Source organism: Talpa occidentalis, unplaced genomic scaffold (assembly GCF_014898055.3).
Source record: "Talpa occidentalis isolate TD23 unplaced genomic scaffold, MPIMG_talOcc4v2.1 talOcc4.10, whole genome shotgun sequence".
NCBI classification, from domain to species: Eukaryota; Metazoa; Chordata; class Mammalia; order Eulipotyphla; family Talpidae; genus Talpa; species Talpa occidentalis.
In genome coordinates this window covers 7,302,294-7,316,045 of record NW_023600993.1, presented here as the reverse complement: position 1 = coordinate 7,316,045, position 13,752 = coordinate 7,302,294, and the positions used below count along the sequence as shown (strand labels likewise).

Sequence of the window (13,752 nt, the reverse complement as noted above, 5' to 3'; positions counted from 1 at the left end):
TTTTTTTTTTAATTATGAAAACCATATATAGCATAACATTTACCATCCAAACCATCTAAGTATGTTCACATTGTTGTACATTGTATCTTCACAACTTTTTCATCTTGTGAAACTGAAGCTCTGTATTTATTAAATAACAATTCCCCATTTTCCATTGTCTCCCAACCACCACACACCCGGTTCCCTGGCAACCTCCACTTTTTCTGTGGATTTGACTACATTTTTTAAATATATAGATAGAATCATACAGAACTTATATTTTTGTGACTGGTTTATTTCATTTAGTGTAATATCTAAGCGCTCTATTCAGTTCCTGTGGTCTATTTCTCTATTTCTATACCAGAACCACACTGCTTTGATTAATACAGTTTTGAAGTAAGTTTTGAAATCAAGAAGTATGGGACATCTAACTTCCTTCTTGTTTTGAAGATTGAGATTTCATATGAAGCTTAAGATGGATTTTCTCTTTCTGCCAGAAGCATCGTTAGGATTTTTTTGGTAAAAGATTACATCTAATTTCTAGGTGCTTTGGGTAGTATTAACATTATAAAATACTAATCTTCCAATCCATGAGCACAGGATGGCTTACCATTTATTATTAAATTTTGTAGTTTCAGTCTTCAAGTCTTTCACTTTCTTAATTATCTTATGCTTGGTGATGACATTATAAATGGAATTGTTTGAACAGTTGCTTATTATGTGGAATATTCAAGGTTTTATACATGGAAGGTCATGTCATCTGCAAATAAAGGTCATTTTACTACTACTTTTCCAATTTGGATTCCTTACATTTTGTGTCTTGCCTAATTGCTCTGGCTAGAAGTTCTGTTATAGTGTTCAGCACAGGTGATGAAAACGGGCATCTGTGTCTTCTGATCAAAGAGGAAAATTTTTCAGTCATTACAAGTGTGATGTAAGCTAGGGGATTTTCATACATGGCTTTTATTATTGTTGATATAGTTTTCTTCTGTTCCTAGTTTGTTGAATGTTACATCGTGAACGGGTATTGAATTTTATCAAATGCTTGTTTTCTCTGTCAATTGAGGTGATCATGTGGGTTTCCTTCATTATTCTGTCAGTGTGTCATAGTGACCAGTTTTTACATGTTCAAACTAGCCTTCCATTCCAAGAATGAATCCCACTTGGACATGGTGTATAATCCTTGTAATGTGCTATTGAATTCAGTTTGCTAGTTTTTTTGCTCAAGATCTTTACATCGCTCTTTGTCAGGATTATTGATGTATAGTTTTCTTTTTCCTGTAGGGTCTTTGTCTGACTTTGGTATCAGCAATGTTGGGCTCATGGAAAGAGTTTGGGCATGTTCCCTCCTCAATTATTTGGAAGTGTTTGAGGACTGATGTGAATTCTTTAAATATTTGGTAGAATTGACCAGTGAAGCCATCAGGCTCAGGGTTTTGTTTGGGGCAGTTGTTGGGGGTGTAGTGACTAATTCAGTGTTCCTGCTAGTTAGAGGCTTTTCATATTTTCTGTTCATGATTTAGTTGTGTAGTTCCAGAAATTTGTCTGTTTCATCTCTCCTGCTTCCTCAAAGGTTGGGCCCTCGTTTTAATTTCTCCATTTTCTGCAGGTCAATTTTTTTTTTTCCTTTTTCTTGGATAACCACTTCAGCGTACTTCTTTTGCTCTCTTTTTCCCTTTTATTTGGCTTTTTTTTTTTTTTTCTGCCTGAAAATTTATCCTTTCCTGCCACCTTATTTGACACTGTTTACACTTTTGTAAGAGTCGGTTTAGCAGACAACTGTGCTGATTTCTTGGTCTGCTTGGCGCCTTTGGAGGAGCTGACTTTCCTTTGGGCATGGTAGCAACTGACTGGCATTTGCCACTGGGGGTATGGGGGCAGTGCCCCCAGCCTTCCTGAGGCTAGGCCTCCCAGCATGGTACTCCTTCTGCTGACTCACTGGAGGGGTGGAGACCCTAGGGCAACTTTTAACTTTTCTGAGCTGCCACTGGTTTACATCATCGTTTGTGTTGAGGAGGTCTAGGGTCTCCTGTCCAGGTGTTACCACATCATATCCACCGCTGTAATCCAGTCTGCTCCCTCTCCACTTTGTTCTCCGGTTTGACATTATCTGGTCCTTGCTTTTACTTCTCTATATTCCACATAATACCATCTGGTATTTATTGTTCTCCCTCTGACTTCACATCATTCTCTCCATTTCCATCCATGTCATCACACATGGCATGAGTTCATCTTTAATAGCTGAGTAGTGTTCAGTGGTGTATAGATGCTACATCTTCCTGATCCTGTCTTTGGGTGCTTAGGTTGTTTTCATGACTTGGTTATTGTGAATAGTGCTGCCATGAACATAGGAGTGCATAGTTCCCTTTGCATTAGTGTTTTTGTATTCTTCAGTCGATGCCTAGGGAACAGAACTGCTTGATCTTATGGTAAATCCATTTTTAATCTTTTTGAGAAACTCCATACTGTTTCCCATAGGGGCTGGATCAGGCTGCATTTCCACCGCAGTGTAAGAGGGTTTCTTTTTCTCTACACGCCTTGCCAACACTTGTTTTTAGTCTTTAGGAGATGGGCCTTTCCCACAGGTGCTTACTGTGGTTTTGATTTGCATTTCCCTGAGGATGAGTGATGATGAGAATTGTGTCATGTTCCTGTTGGCCATCTGTAGGTCTTCTTTGGAGAAGCAGTTAGATCTTCTGGGACAGCTTTTTTCTTGTCTTAGAGAGGCAGTAAGTAGCTCAGTCTCTGTGAAACTGTTAATCGCAATTTTATTGCTCTTTTTTTTTTTTTCCCCCTTTTTTTCTTACATAGTTGCTGTTTTATCCAAGTTCCATTTTGTTTCTTTAAGAAAGATTCCTTTCTTTCATGGAAGATTCCTTCAAATGGCTAGTGATCCTTACTGCTGATTCATTTAAGAATGAAGCTCTAAAACCAAAAACAAAAGCAGATAGACACAAGTTTTTTGTACCTGAGTAAGGCTTGTCAACTAGCTTGTTTTGATTTTACTAGGGGTGATTAGATAGGCACCCATCCATTTCACTGGATGGTGCCTCAGTTGTCACTATTTCCAGGTTTCCTTTCTGGGGCAGTTTTGTATATTCCAGGCAAGAAGTCTTGCATTTCTGGAATGTATGCCTTGTTGCAGCCTGTTGCTGTTTATTTCAGTTCCAGCACAAGAGGGCAGGGTAGGAGGCTCACCTGTGAATACTTTCCCTGATTGAAAACCTATGACGCTCCCTTCACTGTGGGGATGCGTTTGGTGGCTCTGGGTGTGGGGCCTCTGGTTCACATCACCCACAGACTGCACTTTCTTCTGCAATAGCGTGAGACGGTGATGGGATGAATTGCCTGAGTGTAACACAGAAGTTTAAGCTGTTTCTCAACACAGCTTTCTGTGGAGCTTAGGGTTCTATTAGTGAGCCTTTCTAGGGTTTGGGGGTGGAAATGAATGTGCTTCTTTTTAGTATCCCTCTCTGTAGTCATTTGGAGCTCCGCTTTGTTTGGCTGCTGAGTCCATTTCCATGCCACCGTGGGCTCTCCGTCTCCCAGCAGTGCGTTGCTGCTTGTGGTCCACTCTCATCTCCTTTCTGTCCTTGTACGTTGTTTTCATTCGTACATTTCTTAATCTTTTGTTCATACTTAAGTGTGATTTGGTAAAGGAATAGAGAGAATAAATGCGTGTGAGTCTTGGCTGTAGTAGAAGTCGGGGGAAGTACTACTAGTAAAACAAATTGAAATCACCCTTTGATGGATTTCAAGGTGCTCCAGAAATGCCTCCTTCATTCACCCACTCAACACGTGTTTAAGGATTACCTACTATGTGCTGCATACTGTTCTGATTTTTAAGATAATGGCTGCTCACATGTAGCTTCTCTTTTATTGGAAAGCAGACAGTAAGCATTAAACAAAAATAAACTGTCGCGAGAGCAGTAGCTGCTGTAAAGGGAAGTGAGGAGTTAGAAAGTGACAGGTGTTACTATCTGAACAACTCCGGGAAGACTTAGAAGGTGGCATTACGTAGAGTCCTGAATGAAGTCAGGAGTGAGAAGATGAGGGTGGTATTAGGACAACTCTACGTCTCCAGCGTGTAAGCGGAAGGGCTGCTTTAGCCGGCATAGCTGAAGTCAGGCGGTGCGTAGCAGCAGGAGTGTATTCTGAGAAATGAGTTGTCTGGTGAGTTCATCCTTGTGTGAACATTTGAGAATGTAACTGCCGATATAGATGATGCTGCCAGCCACACGTCTGGGCGCTAGAGAATAGCCTCCTGGGACCACTGTTGGACATGCGGTCCCTTGTTGGTGGAACCATTATTAAGTCACTTAGGACTATAGGGGGATTGCCTGGTCGTAGGGGACGTTCATGTTCCGCTTTGATAGGTAACCCCACACCGCTCCCGAAATAGGTATCCTTGTCCCTTCCCGCCGGCGCGGATGGACGCGAGTCACTGAGGTTCTCTTTCTTTCTTAACACGCTGGCGCTAACTTTTTAGTGTTTTGCAAATCAGGTGGGTGTGAAATTGTTGCTCAATGTGGTTTTAACTTACATTTCCTCATCTATTAATGACAGTGAAAATACTTTTTATGTTTTTATGGACCTCCTTATTTACGAAATTCTGTTCTTAAACCTATTTTTTGCTTTGGTTTGTCTTTTTCTCATTAATTCGTAAGCGTTCTTCGTATATTCATGCTGTTAATCCTTTGCTGGCTGCATGCTTTGTGAAAATACCCTCTTTTATGAGAATAACTATAAGAAAATATCAAAATCGACAAACAACTATGACCCAGAGACACTCTATGGCAGGGGGGGGCGGGGAAAGGAGGGCTTGGGGTCAAAATATGGGGGTCGCAATTGTATGGGGAATATAAAAAATAAAATTTAAATTAAAAAAATCCTGTTTCATGGCTTATCCTTTAAATAACTCTAAGATATTTATCAGTATTTTCCTCTTTGGTTTGCATGGTCTATATCTTGCTTAAATTCATCCCTGCTCCATGGTCAGCATTCTTAACTTGTCTACTAAATGTGAGTGTTGCCTTTTAGATTGAGGTTTTTGGGCATCCTGAAATTTGATGTTGACGTATTGTGAAAGATTTTATAAAAGGGTAGTTTTTTCCTCACTTTATTCTTCATCTTCAAAAATATTGTGACTCTCCTTGGTCCTTGATTTTCAATGTTATTTTTAATAGTTTTTATTGAATTAATAGGGGTGATATTATTGTTTGCATTATCGAAGTGTAGGCTCCCCCACTACAGGCATTGTTGCGTGGCGCACCCACCACCAGAGAACCCCCAGGCCCTGTGTTGCCTCCCTTCTGTGTTCTCCCCCACCCCTTCTCTTCTCCCTGCCTCTCTGGGTGCCCCCATTTCACAGTCAAGTTTCAAGCCTTGGTTTTTTTGGGTTTTGTTTTAATCAATAATTTGGTTTTATCTTACCCTTATTTCCCCGCTGTGTTGCACGTGTAACTGACACCATCGCTCTCCTTCTCTCTCTCTCTCTCTCTCTCTCCTCGTCTGGTAGATTTCCCACCAGTATTATCCTTTCCCCTCCATCCATGTTGCTGCAGATAAGAGTATCATTTTTGATAGTTGAGTAGTATTCCATTGTGTATGTATACTGTATCTTAATTCGGGGCATTTAGGCTGTTTGCATACCCTGGCTATGGTAAACAGTGAACATGGGAGTACAAGTTTCCTTTCTGATTACTGTGGTTTTTTACCTAGGAGTGGAATTACTGGGTCACATGGCAGATCCATTTGCAGTCCTTTGAGAAACCTCCATACTGTTCTTCATAGGGGTCGGACCAGTTTACATTCCCACCAACAAAAAGGGTTCCTTTTTCTACACATCCTCGCCAGCATTCATTGCTTCTGGTCTTTTTGATATGGGCCGTTCTCCTGAGTGTGAGATGGTATCTCCTTGTGGTTTTGACTTGCATTTCTCTGGCAATAGATGCTGATGAACATTTTTTCATGTGCCTCTTGGCTCTTCGTATGTCTTCTTTGGCATCGTGCCTATTTAGCTCTTTGCCCCATTTTTTTTTATTTGGGTTGTTTTCTTTTTGTAAAGGCCTGGGAGTTCTTTGTAAATCTCTTATCTTGTCCCCTTGTATGTATAGTGACTAATGATTCTGAGCATTTTTACATATGCTTATTTGCCACTCCTGTCATCTTTATGTTCAAATCTTTTTATTTTTATTGAGTTGCTTGCTTTCTTATTATGGATAATTCTTTTTGTATTTATAAATTCTAAATACATGTGCTTCAGATAAGTGGTCTCCAGAAACTTTCTCCTAATCTATGGCTTAGCTTAGTCTTTTAGCAGTTTCTCTGAAAGAGCAGATATTTTTATCTTGATGTCTGATTTGTTGATTTTTTTTTTCTTTTTTACTTTTCAACTTTTTGTTTCTCATTTTCTTAATCTGATGAGTCGTGCTTTTGATGTATCTAAAAGTGTTTATCAAACCCAAGGTCACAAAGATAAATCTCATCTTCTCTAGAAAATTTAGCTCTAGATTTTGGAAGGGACCTAGTGGCAAATAACAACAAAAGCCAACTATTGTTGATTTAAACAGAGGTGGAATTCTTAAAAAGACACTGAGCTAATAAAATAAATGTGTGAGTGGGTGGATGGATGAATGACTTGACAGAGTCTGCAGGAGGGTTGGAGAAGTGTCTTTGCAAATAGGAACTGCAGCCAGCACTTAGTGAAGAGCCAGTCTAGTGAAGCTGTGGCTCAACACACACACAACACCCCTCCCTTCTCCTCCCCTCCCCTCCGGCAAGGCCAGATCGAGGCTCCTGCTGCCAGTGCAAAATCTCAGATTTTGGTAGAACGTAGGCTCTGCCTCTTACACACCACTAAGGGAGGAATTTTCTATGTTTGAAAATAGAACCATAAAATGCCATTTCTATTTTTAGGTTAATTTGTGTAAGGTAGATTCCCAGAAATAGAATTACCACGTTAGAGGGCATGAGCAAATTTTTACCATGAGAGGAGCAGACCTGTTGATCTCCACAGGTGAACTCTTTGCTACCTGTGTTAATCTTTCCCTTGATACATCATTTATTGACTGTACCTAGTGAATTCTGCGTTGTGCTTCTCCCTCTCTCTCCCCCCCTCTCTCTCTCCCTCCCACCCCCTTTCATTCCTTCCTGCCTTCCTGTCTTCCGTCCTTTCTTGGCCAACCTGGATCACGTAGGTAGCTGTCTGTGGAAGTAGTACAACAGGTACTGTCTCCAGGTTAAACCGGAGACTGCTGCTTGCCTTTGTGCAGATGTTCTCATCTGGCTGCCAGAGGGGGTGAGAGCGCATCCCGCTGTCTCTAGCTCACTGTGGCCTTTGGGGACTCCCTCTGTAGGCTTGGAGGAGAAGGGAAGTTTAGACTTGAAGCGGTTCTGTGGCCTATTATGTCACCCTCTCATCTGCACTGACTGTATATGTTCATCTTGACCCCTCCCCCCGAAGGAGGGGAGGCTTTAGAGCCCAGAACTGTGACCTATATTCACATGCCTGGCACCCACTGGGAAGGTATAGTAAAGTATTGTTAAATGAGCCCAGTGATCTTACCCTTATGGGGGGGTTTGTATATAAAGCAGACTGTTATACTGTTGCCTTCCTATTGAATGAACTTGCAAAAACACTATATATCTTTTAAAATGTTGCCTTAAATGTACTGTGAAATTGAAGATGGTGCTTGCAAAATAGTATTTTCTGAGTTCTACAAATCTTTACACGCCTCTGGCTTTAAAACTCTCTGAGTTGGTTGGACTCCGTGGTAACATTTTCATGCACTCTGAGTTCTAAAAGGTGGTCTTTAAGGGGGAAAAGGGTGTATTTAGCAGTGGCAATAATCTAGGTGAAGGTAGAACCCGCTGTGTCTCTAGTGAAACCTCCCACCCTCCTGCACATCTCGCCTGTACCCGGGTTCTTGTGTGCATGAATAAATAAATCTTTTTTTTTTTTTTCCAAAAAAGTATATCTTCCCTTGAAGCAAATTAGTCATATTATTAGACAAACAGCTTCAGCATCTGGCAAAACAGCAGGAACATGTCAATTTTGCTTCCTTAGTTAGGGGGAGTGATCATGTACTTGACCTTCAGCAGAGCAGGGTCATAGCGCGTCTCTTAACAGCTCTGTCTGGTTTTGGAGAATGGTATCTCCCCTGGCTGTTTCAAAGCAAAGGTCTGTGAGTTCCACCAAACAACCTCTGGCCAGGGAAGTTCTGAGGAAAATAGAAGTAAAGCTGCGTGGAGGATTAGCGTGTAAGTGTGAGTGTCCTGAACACCAAGCCTGCAGTGTTGAAGCTTGTTCTCAGTCTGTGCTGGGGAGGAAGCTTCCTTGTAATGCAGGGTGTTTCCTAGGTACTTGTTTTTGGAGAAGTTGGTTAAAAAAAGCAGTGGTTAGATGCCTGTTTTGTATTTGAAGAAACTCAATTTAGTGTCTGTTCTATGCTTAGCAGTTAGCAAAATAGTTTTTCATAGAAACGTGTATTTGAATATGTTTAGTAAATTCAGGTGGGCACATGCTGTTGTTTTCAGCAGGTTAATCTACATACAGTTTATGAACCATGTTTCTCTTAAATACGCCATTATTTTGCATAAACATGGGTGGTGGCAGATTTTTGGATCTTTGTTTTTGTGCCAAGAAACTCAGAGCTATAGCTTGTTTTTCATTAACATTTTATTAACATTGTCAATAGGAATATTCAAAAACTGGTTCATGAATCCTAATATAAATGAGGCTGATTTTTCATGTTTTATTATGACAGTTTTATTTCTCCATTGACTGTAGCATAAAGAAGAGCTGGACTTGCAGGTCACAGAGAAGTGTCCTCTGGGATGTGATAGGGCCAGTGTGTGCTTCTCATCTGTCGAAGAGAAGCGCTCTGAAGACTGGCAGCCTCCTTTGCATTATGGGCTGTGACTGGAGTTGCAGCACGGAAGAGGCTAACTTTTGCCCACTGACCCTTCACTAGCTTATCATTTAATGGTGCTTTGAAATAAAGGGAGGATGTGGTCAATTTCAGTTCAGGCTGGAGGGGTTGCCTGGCTGAGACACTTCACCCCACTTAGGCATTTGCATTGTTCGTTGTTGCACTGGGAATGTGAAGGAGAAAGGGGAAAGTCCCTCCTTGAGGTTTGTAACGTGTAAGATCCGTGATCTTTTTTTTTTTTTTTTTTTTTAACGCAGTGTGAACTCTGTTGCCCTATTAATAACTCATGGGACTGTTGCTGCCAAACCCAGAGTACAGTAGGTTTAGAGAGTCTTTAATTCGTTAGCCCAGTGCTGTGGGCATTCTCTTCAACCTAGATGTTTGTCGTTTAGTAGTAAACCACAGAAATTTTTCCTAAGATTATTTCATAAGCAAATGTTGCCACAGCAGTGTCAGGTGATGATGGACTATAGAAAGTTCTCACTCCAGGAGGAAAATGCATATATGAACTTTCCCTCAGCCTCAAACCCACAAGTGTCGGTGGAAGCCAGTACTCCTGGGTTTATGGACTAACCTTCCCGGGCAGTTGTTACGTGGTACCTGCAAAATGTCTCATTTACAGGCAGGCACAGGAGTGGAGTAGAACAAAAAAGGATCCTCACAGAATGAGGGCTATGGAACATCTTGACTTCTTATTCATTACTGATGTTAGTGTTATTTATTCATTAACCAGTCATTGGGGATCTGGTCTTGTTCCCTCCAGTCCTCCGAGGTACATCTAAAAGCAGCAGTTCCAGCGAGTGCTGGGTGGAGAGGGAGGCCCAGAGCAGGCCTTATATACCTACCCTGGGGGTGGGGAGAGGCTGGCCAGAGTCACAAGGCTTTCATTAAACTCCTGTGACAGTAAACGTGTGTTGGGTGCATGGTTAGCTTTAGAAGGGATGTGAGAGAGGGCAGCCGATTTTACTGACTCGTGTGAGGCAGAGACCATGTCCTGGAAGACCATGTCCAAATATTCACACCCTGCTTGCTCGTGGTTGAATCCAGTCCTTTGGACAGCAGTTTCTTGAGCAAGTGCTCTGGCCAGGGTAAAGCAAAGTCCTGGTGTGGCCACGTATTTATCCTGCATGTGAATCAAAGGAGCCTGTTCTTTGCAACCTGAGCAGGTGAGGGGTAGAAAGAAGGCTGAAGCAGAGGGCGACTGGCCTCAGGCTTTGAGAGGGTGGCCAGGAAAGGATGGAAAGGAAACGTTCATCAAAAAAATATCCAGTACTTTTATATCCTGTTACTAAATTGACCTTTTATTACTGTACTAATGGATTCCCATAAAACACTTGGCAGGGGAAGGTGGGCATGGGGAGTGAGTAAATTTCCTGCCTTGGTGTCTGTTCATGGTAGTGGACTCTAAGCGTACACAGATACAAGATTTCTGAGAACTTCCGTCATGATATCACTTTGCCTTCAAGCCAGACCGTCTCTGAGCCTCCCTGACACCACTCAGACGCCCTCGCTCCTCCTGCAGCAGTAGCAGATCCCAGATATTTTCCCGTTCATCTGTCACTTCCCCTAGTAAACATCCTTACCGCAAGGCTGTTCACCCATACCATCAGGGCGCCCACTGCAAGCATGACCCGTGTCACCTTTCCGGCAATGAGGCAAGAACTTTGGGGTTCTTACATGGGAAGAATCAAAAGTTGCAAGTGTGTTCCCTAGCAGGTGAGGGATGTAGACTCCAGGGAGTGTATAACTCAGGCAAGGCTGCAAAAGGAGCAAATCCGCAAATCCGCAGCCCCAGGCTTCTTCCTCTCTGGCCACCCCTCCCACTCCTCACCCCCTCCCCCTGCTACTTAAGACTGGCCGCTGCTGCTTGCTTGAGCACCCAGAGCACAGCTCCAGGGGGCTCAGAGCATTCAGTGAATCTGAGGCCCTGCAAAATATTTGTCAGTGCTCCTTTTAAGTATTTTAAATACAAATCACAATTCGTAAGTGTTTAACGAGGAATTATCACAGAGAAAACATTCCCCTGTAGCCAGCACCCAGGTGAAGCTGAAATGCTTTCCTTGGGCCCCTCCTAGTCACTGCCCTTTCTTCCTCCGGCCTGACTCCTGGAGCACCGTGGATGGAAGGACTTACTCGTTCACTCATTTTTTTAAAAAAAATTTTAAGCATTTTACTAAAATACAGTCCACCTGCCATACAGTATGCCTGCTCAATGTGTACAGTTCTTTGGCTTTTATTATATATTCCCAAGGCCATGCAGCCATCACCATTATCTAGTTCCAGAACATTTTTCATTACAACCCCCCCCCCCCCCGCAAAGAAATCCTACATCCCAGCGCCATCACCCCTCCCACCACTTCCCTGTCCTTCTCAGTCATGGGCACTGCTCATTCACTTTCTGTCTTTATAGACTTGCCTCTTCTGGAAGTTTCATATGAATGGAATCATGTGGCCTTTTGCATGTGACTTCTTCAACATAAATGTTCTCACGGCTCATTCATGAAAGTATTTCATTCATACACGTTTTGTGACGAAAAGTCCTATGTAGCCACTTCAGGTGACCACTCGGAACCTTGAACCTTGCCTTTGTTGAGTATTGACAACTCTAGATCCTTGTTTTCCTTGCTTCTTGCAGCCCCATCCCATCGGCTTGGGAGGTTGTCAGAACGCTAGCAAACTTAATCAGTCCTTGTCAGCGTGTTGCTGGTTCTGCTTGCCATCTTCTACGGTGTTGTGTGGGCCTTTCTTCTGGATGCTGTCATCTTAAAGGAATGTTTTACCCCTGACTTTGGAGATAGTGTGGGGGGGAGTCAAAGATCATCTCTAAAAAGTTACTTTGAAACAAGCTTTTGATTTTATTGAAGTTGTATAGCTCACTCTGAAAATTCCTTTCATATTCCCTTTCATATTCCTTTCATACTCCCTTTTCAATATGAGCAACAGCTATTTTAAGATTGTATTTCCGGGGCCTCCCTGGTGGTGCAGGGGTTAAAGTCTCAGTGTTTTCAAGCTATCCGCAACCACTGTGGCATGAGTTTCTTCCCTGGCCAGGGAGCTACCCACATGGCGCAGCAGGCCTCTCCTGACTCGCCCGCTGCTCCCCTCAGCAGTGTAGTCAGTCTGCCTGTTCAGCTCCCCACTCTGTCTCTGGTGAATCCTTTCAACCCTGCACCTCTGCCTACACCCCAATTCTTGTGTGCATAAATAAATAAAAGTAAATCTTTTTTTAAAAAAAAAGATTAATTTCCTTGGGCTCACCCAGTGGCAGTATCTCATTCTTTCCTTTGTCGTCCTGGTTCTCCACTCCAGAACTCTAGAAGTTTTACTTCCCAGTGAAAGCAAGAGATACAGTCCTCAGGCCTCTACTGGCCGTCTCTGCATCCCCTGTTGATTCTGGCTCATTTCTCACCCACAGGTACCACGTACACAGACCTCTCGGCCGGAATCTCCAGGGATGACCAGCCCCTCCCCGCGCATCCAGATAATCTCCACCGACTCTGCGGTAGCCTCACCTCAGCGAATTCAGGTACCTTCCTACTCCGGTCCCACCTGGTTCCAGGCCGTTGCCCAAAGGCATCCCTGCTTTCCCTGAATCTTTTCCTAAAACAAACCTGCCTAGAGAATTCCACTAGAGAGTTGTGCCTCTTGGGCTTGAAGTCCAACATACACGTATGTTTTCTTTGAAAAATAAAAGAAGAAAAAGTTTACATTTATTAAGCTAATTAAGGCAAAAGTCTAAATTATCGTTCCAAACTACTAAGTTGACATACAATTTTTTTTACGTATGTCCTTCCTGATTGAGAGGCAGTATGTCCAAGTAGTTAAGAGCATAGGCCCACTTGACGTCAAAGCCAGGACCCTGCTTAATTGCACTTTTGACCTTGGAAAGTCTACTTTTCAGTACCTCGGTTTTGTTTTTTTTTTTTTAATTTTGACAATGTTCGTATTATTTATCACATAAGGTTTTGTGAGGCTCAGTAGGATATCGCTTTTAAAGTAGGATATCGCTTAGAACAGTGCCTAGCAGATAGTAGTGTTCAGTATGTACTAATCATAGTAACTATTGTTGCTAGTGTTGCTGCCTGGAACTCAATCGCTATTCATTTTTGGGAAGTTACTCTTCCCCAGGGCCTTCCCTGAACTTGCCTTTGGCCCACTAAACAAAGAGAAAGGTTTGTGTATCAGACTGCTGGTCAGCAACAAGCTAAGTCAAAAGGCCACGCCCAAACCAGCAGAGGCACAGCAGATACAGCGTTAGTTACGTGCGCGTGAGGGAATACCGCGGTGGGTAGGTATTAGAGTAGGTGAGAGGGTTGCTCTCATTTATAGTTTATTTCAAATTCAGAATATAAGTATGACACAGTGTTTGCCCACTCTCAAAAGTGATTTTATGTAATATCTATTATAAACTAAGCATAGAAGTATTCTAATAAGTAAATGAAATAGGTTGTTAAAAAATTTTATTCCCTTTATGTCTATATTGTGTAATATTTTGCCAGAAACACTAAAGTTCATTTACTTGTCATTATATAAACATCACACCACCTAGGAAACATTATCTGAGAGTTGGAAATTCAGAAGCAACAGGTCCAATGTTAATGAGGTTTCACTGTTCCTCAGAATTAGTAACTGAATATAACTTAATTTTTTTCTCTTTGTTCTTATTTGCTGATTATCACTTGAAAGTGGGTCTGTTGGGGCCTCCCCAGTGGCGCAGCGGTTGAGCGCTGGGTTGCAAAGCTGCCCGCGACCTCTGCAGCGCCGTTTCGATCCCCGGCTGCTCCCTGGCCACCAGAGGAGGGTCCCACATGGCGCGCAGACCTCTCCTGCCGCCCGCTGC

At 42.6% G+C, this 13,752-nt stretch overlaps 1 protein-coding gene across 9 annotated transcripts in view; it reads left to right on the top strand.

Moving 5' to 3' along the window:
- The window catches only part of NR2C2 (nuclear receptor subfamily 2 group C member 2), a 75,468-nt gene that overhangs the window by 29,480 nt on the left and 32,236 nt on the right, over positions 1 to 13,752 (top strand). For all 9 annotated transcript variants that reach the window (XR_005127577.2, XM_037523451.2, XM_054699370.1 and 6 more), the window contains one exon: positions 12,328 to 12,438. Coding sequence is in view for 8 of the 9 variants with exons in the window: in XM_054699370.1 (XP_054555345.1) it covers positions 12,328 to 12,438 (111 nt within the window). In the remaining variant the exon portion in view is untranslated. The remainder of the gene's footprint in view (positions 1 to 12,327; positions 12,439 to 13,752) is intronic.